This window comes from Polypterus senegalus, chromosome 4 (genome assembly GCF_016835505.1).
Source record: "Polypterus senegalus isolate Bchr_013 chromosome 4, ASM1683550v1, whole genome shotgun sequence".
Taxonomy (NCBI): domain Eukaryota; kingdom Metazoa; phylum Chordata; class Cladistia; order Polypteriformes; family Polypteridae; genus Polypterus; species Polypterus senegalus.
Window position 1 is genome coordinate 182252058 of NC_053157.1, and position 16184 is coordinate 182268241.

The window sequence follows — 16184 nt, forward strand, 5'->3', positions numbered from 1 at the left end:
CTCTGACTTAAACTTCAAAGAATTACAATATTTACCTACTTCTGACATATCACCTATGTCCATATATTCGATCTCTATTCGACTTTTCGTTATTTCTTCGAGTAATAATTTCTCTTTTTTAGCACTAATGTAATGTTTACTTTGTTTTGACACTGTCATTTTTTTCTGCTTTCATATTCTGTATCTTGCTCCGCATGTGTTTTGCACCTACGTTTTTTTTGAGTCTTTTGAATTCCAGTTTTCATTATCTGTAACCTGCTCTGCATGTGTTTGGCCCCCTTGTTTTTTAACCTCTCTATGACGTTTTACTTGTTTTCTACTCAGACTTTTATTGCTGACCTTGCTTTGTCCTGCTTTTTTTTCAATGACACCTGGTCCATGGTGATTATTTTCCCTTTTTCGAGTAATAATTTCCATTTGTTTGCACTACTGCGATCTTTACTTTCTTTATTTTATACTTTCAAATTTTCCTACTTTCATATTCTTTAACTTTCTCCACATGTGTACCGCACTGTTTTTTTTTTGAGACTTTCGAATTCCACTGCATTCATAATCTCTAACCTGCTCTGCTCTGCGCCAACGTTTGTGAACTTCTTCATGAAGTTCTACTTTGTTTTTTACTCTCTGTCTTTTAATTCTGATCCCAATTGGACGTGCTTTTTTTCAATTCCACTTGTTCCAGGCTGATAATTACTTTCCTTATTTTCTGAATTTGCACCTTGATTACTCTTTTTCTTTTTGCTCTTTTTTCTCTCCAACGCTTTTGAGTCTCTTTTCTCCGTGCTGCTTTCTTCTTCACATAGTCATCGACATTTCATTTATAACGTGCTGTCCTTATATGCTTTATATGCTCTGAGAGCCCTGGATCTGTGTGTGCTCAAGCCTTTACATGACTGAGTGTTTTCCTGCCCGTGGTCTCATTTGATATTGGTTGTAAATAGGGCGTGTCTTGCAAGAATCTCATGTTCTTCGTCCCTGCGAGATGGTCCTGGGTCAATCTCTTGGCACAAAGTCTCATGTTTAAGGTCACCACGAGACGTTCTGTGGCCAATCTCTTTCGTCTTGCGAGTCTTTAAGTGTCTTCCTTGATCTTCACGTGAAGATCATGTCTCGTCTCCCGTCTTTCTCTCCCAGGATTGTTTTTTATAATAGAGAGATTCGAGAAGTGTTATAAGTGATGGTATAAGCAGTAAACAGAAACATGTACATTTTTAATGGTATTGTTTTCATTCTAAAGAAACAGCTGCCCTGATTTCGCTTCACAAACACTGTCTACTTCTCATCTTTCTTTGGTTTTGACTCTCTTGCTTGGCCACCTTTGCTGTCATTAGGGAACACTTGCTTCTACTTTGAATTTTAATTTCAGTAAGTTATTCTGGGATTGTCCATTAAAATCTATCACTATTAATTCATTTCCACTTGTGAACAAACCACCTTCATAAAGTAGTGTGATGCTCTTTGAACCTAGTATGCTGACAGTCCTTCCACTGATACAGAATGGTCTAAACACACAAAACTGCCCATGGACAGTTAGGCTTGGGCTTTCTTCAAGTAAAGGCCCAAACCCTTGCTTTCTGTCTCTATTCCAACTGGCAAAGAAAAAACTGACCTTTACTGAACTCATAACCTTCATTTTTCAGACGCTCCTAAGTTAGCACCATAAGAACAATGATTAATGTCCCCAGGAGGCTGTAGAATTTCCCTTCCTTAGCCAGTCATTGCTCTTGGTGATATTACTCTGGCCAGTTTCTTGTCATGGTCTTACCAGAGTGCCATCCCTAATGTCAGTGTTATTTATTTGAGTTTCTTTATGTTTTTATTTTTTGTTGATTACATCAAGAGGTTTTTATATAAAAGTTCTTGTATTTGATATTTTGTCTTTCATTAAGTCTGTGCTCTTTCTCTTTAGATAACTTTACGGTTGTTAATTAATAGCAAGTTAGTTTTTATTTTTATTATATTTTAAGCCCAAGGGGGCGGGACCTCCTGATACTGCAGCTTCTGTAAAAGCTATTTAAAAGCATACTCTGCCCAAAAATTATAATTTTTAGATATTACTTGCCTAAATTTTTAATCTCCTGTTTTGTGTCAGTATGTTTGTTTCTTAAAGGTATTGCCTTTTTTCTATGGACTTGTATGTATCCTGTGCGTAATGCATGTATCTGCCCTTTTAATAGTACTACTCAGAGTGTTGTGCAGTTGATGCAAACAGAAAGGAGTAAAGAATCCATGTGCTTTAGTGTTGTCCTTATTTGGTAGCAGCTGCAGTGAGTGAAGTAACACATCGGGAAAAACAAGCTGTACTTTTATCTTCAAGAGTAATGACTACCTGGTATGAAATCTTTTGGGGCTACATCTTAGTGAATTCATGAATCCTGCTCCTTTTGCCACTGCCTGCAAGAAATTTTAATTTTCTGATAATTATTTTAATTTATTCTTGGGGAGGCACAGTGGTGCAGTGGTTAGTTTGTCTGTCTCACAGCACAGGTCAGTATTTGCCATAACATTTCGTCCCTAGCCCTCAGGGACAATTGAAACAGTGTTGCACCATTATAGTCCACTCATATTTACTTCAGTTTCTCCTTCCCATTGACTTCAATTTATTTCTCCCATTTCAACAAAGCTCTCAAACACTTCGATGTTGACAAACTCAAAGCCATATAAATTAAGCCAGGTTCACTCATTACTACTCCTGACCAATGAATAAGGCAGGGAGTTGGGTCTTTAATTCAAATGCTTGAGTGTGTCTAAACACATTCCATTTTAGGTTACAAAAGCATTTTTTAGAAGTGATTTATTTAACAATATTTTAGTAAACAATACATGTGTCTGAAGCATGGTGAGCATACTACTGGATGATGTGACACACGGATTATACAACTTGAATAGTGTAAGATTTTTTTTTATCTACTTTTTGATATTGTTTTATGTTGTCCAGCGTTAGTCATCGTAGTCCCCTATTATATCAAAGTATTAATCTTTCTGTGTATTTATTTATTTTTTAATGGTTTTCCTCTTCTTTTAAGTGAACACTGTTGACCTTGTAAAATATTCTGACTTAGGCCTATTTGAAGCATTTGGGCTTTTTTGAGTGTTATGCTTAAGGCCTCTTTTTGAAGATTTCAAACCTTTTTGATTGTTGGGGGCCTGTAATCATAACATATCCTAGTCAGGCATCATCTGCCTGTATTGTGGAGTTTTCACCTGTCACCAACTGAAAACCTAATGACAAGGGATTTGGCAGTACATCTGAGTTGACAAAATAAGTCTTCTAAATTTGCTGGAAGGTGTTTGCTGTGCTTAAAACCACAAAACAATGTCAGTTAAATTGTAAAATATTATTGGATTTTTAATTTTGGAACAGAGAACATCCCTTATCACTTCCTCAAACCCATAGCAAAAAAGTTCCAGACCATAAATTCAAATGATGGGGATTTTTACTTCATAGTATTTAAGAAGTTAAGGGGTTAGCTAAGCAAGAACAGTAATGCACAAAACAGCCAATCCTTTCCACTCACTCTCATGTTTGTGGGTTGGCATGCATACATTTCTACATTCAAATCTCCTTCTTCCCTGCTTTGCTCACTTATGATAATCTTAATCCAACCAGGTAACTCATTTCTCATAATTAAATTTTTGCTTGCAGACAGTATCTCTTTAATATTATTGTATGGTTTGACATATACACTATTTTCCAAAATATGACTCAGGTTTTCTTCTCCATGACAATTTCTATCAACCTCCTGAGTGACCTACAATTTTCCTACTTTTTCAACGGACTTGCCAGTTCATCTCCACCTCGTAAAAACTTTATTTCCATTCTTAAAGCAGATATGGGGAATAATAAAGGGATCATCCAATGACAACTACCTTCACTGATGCCACTAATCAATGGACATCTCTAAAGGCCCTCAGCAATCACCCTGCAATTCTAAATTTTTCTTGATTACCAGATTATTCAATATGGTATATGATATTAACTGAGTCAGGGGCTACTTGTAAACCATTTTCTTTGACTTGCTGCCTGTCTTATTATCTGGGTTAATCTATTTCCTCTTGTGATATGTGCACCGGGCAGGGCAGCCATTGACAATATGTATAAGCACCTGAAAAGTAAGAAGCGGAATGTTGTTTATTTTTTTCTTTGGGATTGCTTAGTATGTCTGTTGAATCCATAAATAACTTTGACAGGAAAAAAAATTGTAACCATTCCTTTTGTTTTACTTTTTTCTTATTTCATCAAGATGACAAACTACGGGAAACTTGTGAAAGAAGTAGTTCATCTGCTTGACAGATTTGATCCAGATAGTCATTGTCCTGAAAACTTTATTGAAGATGCCTTAAAGGGACTGAAAGTAAGCAATATATTTATAAAAATGACATTTTTGCTATAGTTTATATTCCAATAGTTTATATGGTGAAGACTTGTATTTATTATGGTTATTACTATTATTAATGGAATCCATGTTCAAAGATTATAAAACACAACAGCCAAATGTTCCTTAGAACACTTGGTGCCTAGAAGATTAACAGATCCTCTGTATGTATGACAATGATTTATTTTTGCTTAAAGGCAACTGCTAAATCAAAGCTAACAATCATATTAACCTCTGGGTCTTATATTTTTTTATTCATATTTGTAGAAGGAATTTATGAATCAGTAGGAAATCTGCTCCAACATCACATGAAGGGACCTGATAAGTAGAAAAATTGTAATCAGTTGTAGTCATGACTTCTGTCCACAAGAAGGTGGGCACAACGTGTCTTAGTAGATATAGACCAATAAGCCTTTCTCTGTCCCACATAAAATCATGTTTCAGTCAATGATAAATTAGAAGACTCTTCACAACTAGAGTCTCTTCCATCCCAGTTTCACAGTCCATTGCCTCCACTAACCTAGCATTGCTATGGGAAGAACTTAAAAAATGTACCATCAACACGGCAGTTTGGTGAAGGGCTATCTATCCAAAGCTGACACCCAAAGGTGTTGAAAATTATTATTAATCCATACTCATCTAGTTGAGAACCTTAGTGAAAAATTAGGAGAGGCTCATCATTACAAACAAATATGTCTAGAATAAACTGCCCAGTCATGTTAAAGGGGACATACTGGAGCTTTTTAAAAAGGGCCTAGATGATATACTTTGTGGCTACTTCTTTATGTACATTTATTTATTAGGAATTTTTAAAGGCGTGGATTCAACAAGATGGTGGAGACACTCCATTGTGATTTCTATCCTGCTTATTCAAAAGCATCATGCAGTTCCTGCAGTCTTTTTACCAAGATAGTCATGCTGTGAACTTCCTGCTCCTCTCCTTCCATGTCTACTTTATTAGACTACAAACTGGGAATTGTGCAGGCCATTGAAGTAAACTGAAGTGATGCTCATGTTTGTAGAACCAACCTGAGATGATTTATGCTTTGTGACATTTTGCACTATCCCTTTATAAAAAAGGGTAGACTGTGGGGGGTGCACAATCTGAGCAACAATGTATGCTAGCACCTTAAAGTTGTTTTTAACTGGTATTAAGAAGTGTAATGTTTGACAAGAAAACATTCCCTTTATCATCACACTATCATTATGAGCTTTACTGTTAGGAAAAGTCACGGCAAGTTTGTGGATACATGCTGTTTACAACCTAATCTCTACATGTCACAACACAAATTGAAATTCATCAGATCAGGTGACATTTTTTTCCTATCATTATTCATCCAAAGTAGTTTAAATGATTAAATGCTACTTTAGCCTCAGCTTCCTGTTTATAAGAAAAACCAAGTATGGTCTTTTGCTTTTAAAGCTTATCCACTTTAAAGTCCAATGTACTATGTGCTCAGAGATGCTCTTCTGCACACTACTATTATAAAGAACTGTCAGTTGTGTATTTGTGGTCTTTCTGTTAGATTGACTAAGTTGGCTATTCATCTCTGGTTTCATTCATTACCAAGAAGTTTTCACCCCCAGAATTTTACTCAGTACTTCTAACCATCCATCCACCCATTCATTTGTATTAAATATTAAATATTTTTTATATATACAAAAAGATATCTTAAAGAATGGGCGGCACGGTGGCGCAGTGGTAGCGCTGCTGCCTCGCAGTTAGGAGACCAGGGTTTGCTTCCCGGGTCCTCCCTGCGTGGAGTTTGCATGTTCTCCCCGTGTCTGCGTGGGTTTCCTCCAGGCACTCCGGTTTCCTCCCACAATCCAAAGACATGCAGGTTAGGTGGATTGGCGATTCTAAATTGGCCCTAGTGTGTGCTTGGTGTGTGGGTGTGTTTGTGTGTGTCCTGCGGTGGGTTGGCACCCTGCCCAGGATTGGTTCCTGCCTTGTGCCCTGTGTTGGCTGGGATTGGCTCCAGCAGATCCCCGTGACCCAGTGGTTGGATTCAGCGGGTTAGAGAATGGATGGATGGATGGATGGATATCTTAAAGATCAATATTTTAAAAAGAAAATAGTGTACTTTTATTTACCTGCACCATACTAACCACTGTAAACAATATGATTATCTTTTTGCTTTTCGTTTCAGGGCTACAGTGTTTTAGAAGAAGCTTTTATCCTCGAGGCTCTGTCTGGCTGCATTGAGTACCAGCAATTGTTGGATATAGTTGTTGATGCATTTTATGCTCGGGCTGGGAAGAACTGCCTGCTGTCTGATCGTCATTTATATGCTGGTATGTAAGGTTACATATTTGGCATGTAATAAATTTACACTTTCTCCGTACTTGTGTGAATTTTCAACTGGAGGTATTATTGAATTTACTCATTTTAGGGATATGTGAGTACAACATTCAGTTCGATCAATTGCAACAGGTTATATGGTAAATTGTCTCTGTAGTAAGCATAAATTATGAATTAACTAATCTGTCACGATCAGATTAGGAGTACCTTCTGAACTCCTAAAACAGTATGACCCTATTATTGATTCTGAGCAAAACTGATTTACAGAATCTTCTGGTTTACTAAATACAATTTCATTTTTTTAAGAACTAACTTTCAAAATAATATTAATTTAAATATTAATTACATTTTTTTTGTGGTCAATATGTTTTTCAGTGTTTCCTAGCATTTCTTGTCTACTGTTATTTCATATACTGCAAAAATAATATGCCAGTGGTGAAAACAAAACATACTTGATGAGGTTTCTTAAAATAAGATACCAATAATCTTAAATACAAATTTATTACTATGTCTTACAATAAGGAGAACAAGATTTAATGTTCAAATGTCTTCAGTGTTTGCTGAAAGATGTTTAGAAATTCTCAACCATTCTTGTATAATGGAAAAAAATCATCAGATTACTGTCAAGAAGATGTGATATGTCCACTAGGCAATACGCCATTCATCTTCAGTCTCCTGCATTTAACAGACATTTATAACTTGATTACTTGAGGCATGTGAACATTGATCTTGTCATTTATAAATTTGGTCACATGGATGGACTACCAGGAAGAAGAACCTACACACTCTACAAATTCGGTGTTCACTGATTAACATGGGCATTTTAGTCTGTCACTGTGCCCATGATATGTTTTAGTTACATTCTGTGACCACTCTCAAGTTTTGAGTATCTTAGACATACTCTAGTTCTGTGCTGACTCCTAACCAGCAGGTTCGCGCGCTTCAAAATGCTAAAGCTGCCCAAATTCAAGTGCTGTTTTTCAGTTTTTCTGTTTCAAGGCCGAACATTCAATAATATAAACACTCCTGTCATTCTCTTTGTTATGTACAATTTTGAAATTTTTTCCATGAAGCAGTATGTCTTCATCTAATAAAACCTCCTCACAAGTTGGATATATTTTAATTTACAACAATAACAGTAGCAACATTAATTTATATCGCACATTTTCATACAAATGGTGTAGTACAAAGTGCTTTACAAGATGAAGAAAGAAAAATTTATATGAAACAAAAACAAAATTAGGCAATGCTAAGTAACAAAGAAGGTCAGATGGCCAGGAGGAAAGAAAAAGCAAAACAAAACAAAAACTCTAGATGGGCTGGAGAAAAAAAAAACAAAATCTGCAGGGGTTCCAAGGCCACAAGACCTCCCAGTCCCCACTGGGCATTCTGCCTAACATAAATGATCTAAGTCAATCCTCATGGTTTATAGGCTTCACATGAAAGAACTTGATGATGATGGAAATCTCTCACCAGCTATGGAAAAACTTAATATGTCACATCTTTCAAGTTTTCAGCAAATTGAGAAAATGAGGTTGCCCTTATAATTAATGATCTCTAAATTAAATTTTTCCTGAGCTTCACATACACAATATTGTTTTTTTCACAAATCAACAACACCTGCCATTTAAATCATGTGATCGTAATCTGACATTTTCATTGGTAGGCAGTCTTTCCTCATTGGTCAGTGTTGCTAGGTTTTTGTCTTGCACTATGTAAAATACATCGTTCTCTGACCGGAATTAAAACATATTTGGCCATCACTTCTACCTTGTAACATCAGGGAAGACCTAATAACTCTAAAAATTCAAAAAACTCAATTTTGAAAAAACTGGCAGTTACTAGTTTTTTCCATTGTACATGAGATCTGGGATAATACCTTCAGACCATCTGCCTTGATCAGATGGTGATGGCACATATCGCCACCACTGAAAAAACAGAAAAAGAACAGCAGAGAATAGTTGGGATTATTATGGATTTCGGAGCCTTGATGAAAATGATCATTTTCACAGTTTTTTCAAAAGCTTCACCGTATTAGCCTGCAGAATTTCTATCAGTAAACTAGTCCAGATTTTAGGTGCATAACAGCAGAAGCCTGCCTTACCACTTCTTTAGGTTTAGCTCTGGGAATTATAAGCAAACATTCATTTGAAGATCTAAGGTTATGACTTGGAGTGTAAGGTGACAGGCATTTCAAAACATAGGAAAAGTTTACATATTATTCCAAGATTGCCTTGGCAGAACTAGAATCATTGGCATTGCATTATTTAATGGGATCTGCTGGCATCTGTTTCCATCATCAAATCAAATATCGATAAGATGTATTTCTCACATGCCACTTATTCTTCCAACCTCTTTAAACCAGCATAGGTCCAACTGTTAAATCTTTCTTCACAAGTGGCAGTGTATGAGTACAACATGGAGTAGACCCCAGTATTTCCTTTTTATTTCTTTTTTTTAGTGAAATTGCATCCCTACTTATTGTCCTTTTTGTATAGGCTCTTCAAAGTAAATTCCCCTATATTAAATTCTCTGTGATCAATGTTTTATTGAAATACAAAGCAAACACTTTAAAGGGGAACATAAGCCATTCTAACAGGAATTAAAATAAGGTAAAACCCCATGCTCAGCACCCACTGCCACCCTATCAGCCCATAGCACAACAAAGCACAACCCTGCTACATTCAAACTGATAACAAAAGAATAAAAGAATCCATGAGGACCAGCAAGTGAGGGAGAATCACAACATCAATCCCATTATGGAGCAGAATAGCTAAGGATTAGAGTTGCGGCCAGGACCTTGGTGCATCTGCGCTTTGACTAGATGCACCATATCTGCCTTAAATTAACTTTTAAATGTATTTGTGTTGGAGGTGAATTGGAAATTTAACTCGAGGAAAAGTAATATTTTTCAAATAGCCTAAGCTCATTGCAGTGAAGCTACAGTGTCTCATTGCAGTGAGCCAAGGCTATATGAAAAACATCAGCTTATTTTCTTGGTTCATTGTAAAATGCCTAAGCTAGTTGTAATTGAAAAGATTTTTCTATTCACCTATGACACATTTATCTCCATCCATACAGGATAAACCAGTTCAACATCAATGCATTTATAGAAGTCACAGAGTGCATTTCCCTTATTAGTCTTAATTTAACACTCCCATGTTAACAGCACCATATTTGTGACAGTTCTAAAGATTGGTACACTCAAATACATAATGATAAACATATCATTATAGAGGGGAGAAAATACAAAGGTATGCATTTAGCTACTTGAACCATAAACTACCATGCTCAAACCCACTTAATGCAATTCAGGAACATTTTTGAATATCCTAGCAGTACAAGACATCAAACAGCCCTGGATAGAGCAGGTCCCACTCCCACACACATCCACTCATAACGGGGCAATTTAGAGTCCAAAATTAACTTCAAGCAACACGATATCTTCACCTTCACTATCTGCGAGTTTTGGGGCTGAGAGCAGTCCTGAGCACAAAATTGTTTTTTTTCTATTGTTCCAGTGGAATCATTATGATTTCATCAATGTGCTTATAAACAAACTTAAGACCTCCAGCTGTTTACTGACCCCCATGCATACTGCCTCAGTCAAGGGTTGTATGCCTGTTTTTTTGTACTGGTATTGTAGACATTGTTAATATGTCTTTTGTATCTGAAGTTGTACCATCCAATTGCAATTCCAAGTGAGTGGTATCATGCCAGTCTTACAAAAATCAAGTCTTTTTCAAGATAATTTTCATATTACTGTATAAAACCATTTCCAACCTGCCATATTTGGCTAAGGATTTGGAGTATACTAATGTCTTACGAATAACTTCTTATATGGAAAGGCACCATTTGTATGAACCATATCAGTCTGTTTATAGATCTAAGCATAGTACTGGGAGTCCCTTGGTGAATGTGTGAATAATGTTCTTATAGCTGATGATCATTGTAATTGTTCTGTTTTAATACACCTAGATCTTTCAGCATTTGACATGGTATGCCATTCTGTGCTCATTCAACATTTAAGGGTGGAGTGGTAGCTCTGAGGCTAAGGATCTGCGGTGGTATCCCAAAGATTGCCGGTTCGAATCCCTATCACTGCCAAAAGAGATCCTACTCTGCCGGGCCCTTGAGCAAAGCCCTTAACCTTCAATTACTCCAGGGGCGCTGTACAATGGCTGACCCTGCGCTCTGACCCCAAGGGGTATGCAAAAACTAACAAATTCCTAATACAAGAAATTGTATAAGATGAAATAAAGAACAAAAAAAAAAAAAAAATCTGCAGTCTTATTTAGGTCAGACGTAGCATTGGAATGGTTTCAGTCTTTTCTAACTGGCAGACTGCAATCTGTGTCTTTTGTCAGCCACAAATTCCCATCTGTCCCTGTTGCACTAGACGTTCCTTGGGGCTAAGTTCTTGTCCCATTGCTTTCAATTATTCATCATCTCCCTTGGGTGAGATTATTAAATAGTACTGTTTGGGATTTCATTTCTATGCAAAAGACACTGTGTTCTCCATATACACTGAGACCACCTCTACTTTTCCAACAAACTAGCTAGTTGACTTGGTCACACCAGTTATTAGTTGTGGTGTATTTAAACCTTAATAGAGACAAGACAGAGATGTTGCTCATAGGTACTAAAACTTTTCTTAAATTCAGTACCAACTTTAGCATTGATACATATTAATGGTTGTACTATCTCTCCTTCCTCAGAAGTCTGGAGCATGGGAGTTGATTTAGATTCCAATCTGTCATTTGAGCCTCATGCTAAGAATGCTACCAGATCTGCTTTTTTTCAACTGAAGAACATTTCATAAATCAGACCCTCTCACACTGATCATTATGCTCAAATACTTATGCATGCTTTTGTCACCTCTTAGCTTGATTATTATAATGCTCTGTTCTTTGGTGATTCAAGCGAAGTGCCAAATAGATTACACCATGTATAGAATTATGCAACCAGAATTTTAATCTTGGGAACATATAATCACTTTACTGATTTCCTTGCTCTGCCTGCCAGTTAAATATCAAATCACTTATTAGATACATTTGTTAACATATAAAGCTTTTCTATATTTCAAACATGTTAATATACTTTATACCCTTTTGTAATGTAAGGTCATCTAATGTTGTTCCTTCACACACTAAATGCAAATCACTTTGTGATTGAGCTTTTAGTTCTGGAGCACCCAGATTATGGAACTCCTTGCTACTTTATCTTAGACAGTCTTCCTCAATTGCTCCTTTTAAAACCAATCTAAAGATATATCTTTTTAAACAAGCTTTTATGTGTTGAATGATATTATAATTTTGACTGTTTTGTCCATCTGCGTTTAGTTTTGACTGTCTTATTTGTTTTAACTTTATGTACAGTGTCTTTGAGTGTCAAAAGAGGAGCTTATATAAAATCTATTATTATTATGATTATTATTATTATTATTATTATTATTATTTCTGCATGTGGGAGAAACACCCACAGAAATGGGGAGAACAAAAAGAATCTAATCACGTGGCGTAGGATAGAAACTCAGGATGTTGGATCCCTGAAGCAGCAGCCTTGATCACTGTGCTGTTGTGCTACTGTTTAGAACTGTGTTCATCCAAAAAGTGATATATAACATTAGCATTTCTCGTTTTTTTTCAGATGCAAGTTAAATGATGGTTTAACCAAACTGTATGCATATAAAAATATACATTTTGCCTTCTCTCTTCACTTAAAGACATTTGGGGTTTGCTCAGTTACTTTATAACCAGCTTAATCCCACAATCCAAAGATATGCTGTTATACTGATTGGTGATCCAAAGCTGACTTGGTGTTAGATGAGTGTGCCCTGTGATTAACTTGTATTGTGTCCATGCAGTAATTTGGTGCTGTCTTATATTTAGTGGACAAATAATGATTAATGACAAATGTCTTTGTAATTCTTAGATACATATCTAGATCCTACAGAATGCAAGAAAATGTTTGTAAAATATAAACACTTCAATACCTAAAAGTGTACATACATTGTAGTGTTGCATGGTGCTAGTCAACACTGATTACAGTAATCACTTTTAAATTGCTTTGCTAGCCTTTTAAGGACTGCTTGCTTTTGCCACACTATAATGGAGAGTGAGTGACTATGGCAGGTTTGCCCTTTTTATAGGCTCCCGCTCCTCTGTGGCTGGAACACATATAGTTTATACTGCTCTTATTGCTTGTTCAGTGCTGATGATATTCTGTTCCTGCTCTTCCTGGTGGATGCAGGAGTCAGCACCTTTACAACATATTGCTTTTATGTGTCACTGTGAAATGGTGGTCAGATGAACCTCGAGGTGCAGGCAGTTATGTACAGTACAGAACAGTAAGCCCCTTCTGGTTACTCCATGCCTGAACTTCAAGTTGGGAGGACAAGTGTGGCAAGATTTTAGCTGAAGGACAGAACAGAGGTAGTAGATAGAGAGGTAAGAGACATTTGGTAATGGATTGGTTGTTATTGAATTTTGGTGGGAAAACGTAGAAAGCATCCCACCTGCTGGAAAGTGGTGGAAGCACTGAGTAGTAAGGCTCAATGTGAAGCAGTGGGTTGTTTTTCCTAGTTTATTAATATTATATTTCAATACTCATATGTAATGTATATTTGTAATAAGTACACCATTTCCTCATATTTTAGCTTATATGGCATTATTTGGGTTAGGAGAACCCAGTTACCCTACACAAGTGTTACATTCCTTTACATCCTGTACATAGAGGTCAGAAGCCCTTTACCATAAGGAATAATTTTTAGCAAGAAGTCAAGTTTTTAATGTTAAATCAAATTTTGAATTTGTGCACTTAGCTTACAAAACTCTATCCAACAATGAAGACATGAATCAAGTCAAAAGATAAGAATAGATAGGCAACAGTACACAATGCAAATCAAAATAGGAACCAATAGTGGAAAATCATATTTAGATTATCCAGCAAATCAGAAAAATAAATAATACAAATACTAAATCACATGTAAATATATATACAGGTGCCGGTCATAAAATTAGAATATCATGACAAAGTTGATTTATTTCAGTAATTCCATTCAAAAAGTGAAACTTGTATATTAGATTCATTCATTATACACAGACTGATGTATTTCAAATGTTTATTTCTTTTAATTTTGATGATTATAACCAAATCCCAAATTCAGTATCTCAGAAAAGAATATAAATCGAGACCAATGCAAAAAAAGGATTTTTAGAAATGTTGGCCAACTGAAAAGTATGAACATGAAAAGAATTAGCATGTACAGCACTCAATATTTAGTTGGGGCTCCTTTGGCCTGGATTACTGCAGCAATGCGGCGTGGCATGGAGTCGATCAGTCTGTGGCACTGCTCAGGTGCTATGAGAGCCCATGTTGCTCTGATAGTGGCCTTAAGCTCTTCTGAATTGTTGGGTCTGGCAAATTGCATCTTCCTCTTCACAATACCCCATAGATTTTCTATGGGGTTAAGGTCAGGCGAGTTTGCTGGCCAATCAAGAACAGGGATACCATGGTCCATAAACCAGGTACTGGTAGCTTTGGCACTGTGTGCAGGTGCCAGGTCCTGTTAAAAATGAAATCTGCATCTCCATAAAGTTCGTCAGCAGCAGGAAGCATGAAGTGCTCTAAAACTTCCTGGTAGACGGCTGCGTTGACCTTGGACCTCAGAAAACACAATGGACCAACACCAGTAGATGACATGGCACCCCAAACCATCACTGACTGTGGAAACTTTACACTGGACCTCAAGCAACGTGGATTCTGTGCCTCTCCTCTCTTCCTCCAGACTCTGGGACCTTGATTTCCAAAGGAAATGCAAAATTTACTTCCATCAAAGAACATAACTTTGGACCACTCAGCAGCAGTTTTGTCTTTAGCCCAGGTGAGACGCTTCTGATGCTGTCTCTTGTTCAAGAGTGGCTTGACACAAGGAATGCAACAGCTGAAACCCATGTCTTGCATACGTCTGTGCGTGGTGGTTCTTGAAGCACTGACTCCAGCTGCAGTCCACTCTTTATGAATCTCCCTCACAGTTTTGAATGGGTTTTGTTTCACAATCCTCTCCAGAGTGTGGTTATCCCTATTGCTTGTACACTTTTTTCTACCACATCTTGTACTTCCCTTCTCCTCTCTATTAATGTGCTTGGACACAGAGCTCTGTGAACAGCCAGCCTCTTTAGCAATGACCTTTTGTGTCTTGCCCCCCTTGTGCAAGGTGTCAATGGTCGTCTTTTGGTGAACAGTCAAGTCAGCAGTCTTCCCCATGATTGTGTAGCCTACAGAACTAGACTGAGAGACCATTTAAAGGCTTTTGCAGGTGTTTTGAGTTAATTAGCTGATTAGAGTGTGGCACCAGGTGTCTTCAATATTGAATCTTTTCACAATATTCTAATTTTCCGAGATACTGAATTTGGGACTTTCATTAGTTGTCAGTTATAATCATCAAAATTAAAAGAAATAAACATTTGAAATACATCAGTCTGTGTGTAATGAATGAATCTAATATACAAGTTTCACTTTTTGAATGGAATTACTGAAATAAATCAACTTTGTCATGATATTCTAATTTTATGACCGGCACCTGTATATATCTATTTCAATTGACCCCTGATGGGGAAGCATTTCCTTTTATGCTGCTAGTAATGCTAGTAAGGCCTGCCGTAAACAGTAACTGGAAAACCTGTTGTGTTCATAAGATGACCGATGAATACTTTGAAATTGCTTCTTTTTTTGTCCAGTGCCTCCAGGTTCACCGATATAAGCAAACTCCCATATTTGATATAACGTTCGACTTGTATTGATGTATAGTTATGCAAGATGTTGAGCTTTTTGGGGGTCCCCTCTATTTTTAGCCCACTAGATCCAAAAAAACATACTTTTAGTCATTTTTTGGACCATGTTTTGTGCAGGAAATTACACCACTATGATAAAGAGTAATCCAATTGGTGTCTTTAGCAAAAGTGATCAGAAGGGACTTGAAGTTGTGTTTGCCACATCAACTAACCCCAGGGGTCCACCCTCTAATGGGATTTGAGGGATCAAAGTTACTCCTTTTCACAACTTTGAAATTATGGTCATCATTAATTTGGGCATGTGGAGTTATGCTATTTCAACATTGCTGATAATATTATGCTAATATTTTTGATATTTGATTCCTTACTGGTGGCTCTAGCCCTCTTAACAGTCATTCTTAGATAATTAAAAATGCGAAATGTCAAACATAATCATGTGTGGTATTGTTTTATGCCATTTCAAGGTCAGTGATTACAAAGTTATTTTTGAGTTTTGATCCTTTACTGCAGATCTAGCTCTCAAATGACCTCTATTAGATGGTAAAAAAATGATGAATTTCTGTTACAATTAAGAGAAAAGCCAAGTAAAATGACACCTGTTATTGGCTAACTAAAAGGATTACAATATGCAAACTTTCGAGGCAACTTAGGCCCCTTCTTCAGGCAAGATGTAACATCTTGCCTGAAGAAGGGGCCTGAGTTGCCTCGAAA

The 16184-nt window shown here is 36.7% G+C and overlaps 1 protein-coding gene across 3 annotated transcripts in view; it reads left to right on the forward strand.

Moving 5' to 3' along the window:
• The window catches only part of cfap99 (cilia and flagella associated protein 99), a 96242-nt gene that overhangs the window by 8771 nt on the left and 71287 nt on the right, over nucleotides 1–16184 (forward strand). For all 3 annotated transcript variants that reach the window (XM_039751735.1, XM_039751733.1, XM_039751734.1), the window contains exons 2-3: nucleotides 4245–4355; nucleotides 6527–6671. In XM_039751735.1, the coding sequence (XP_039607669.1) occupies nucleotides 4245–4355; nucleotides 6527–6671 (256 nt within the window). The remainder of the gene's footprint in view (nucleotides 1–4244; nucleotides 4356–6526; nucleotides 6672–16184) is intronic.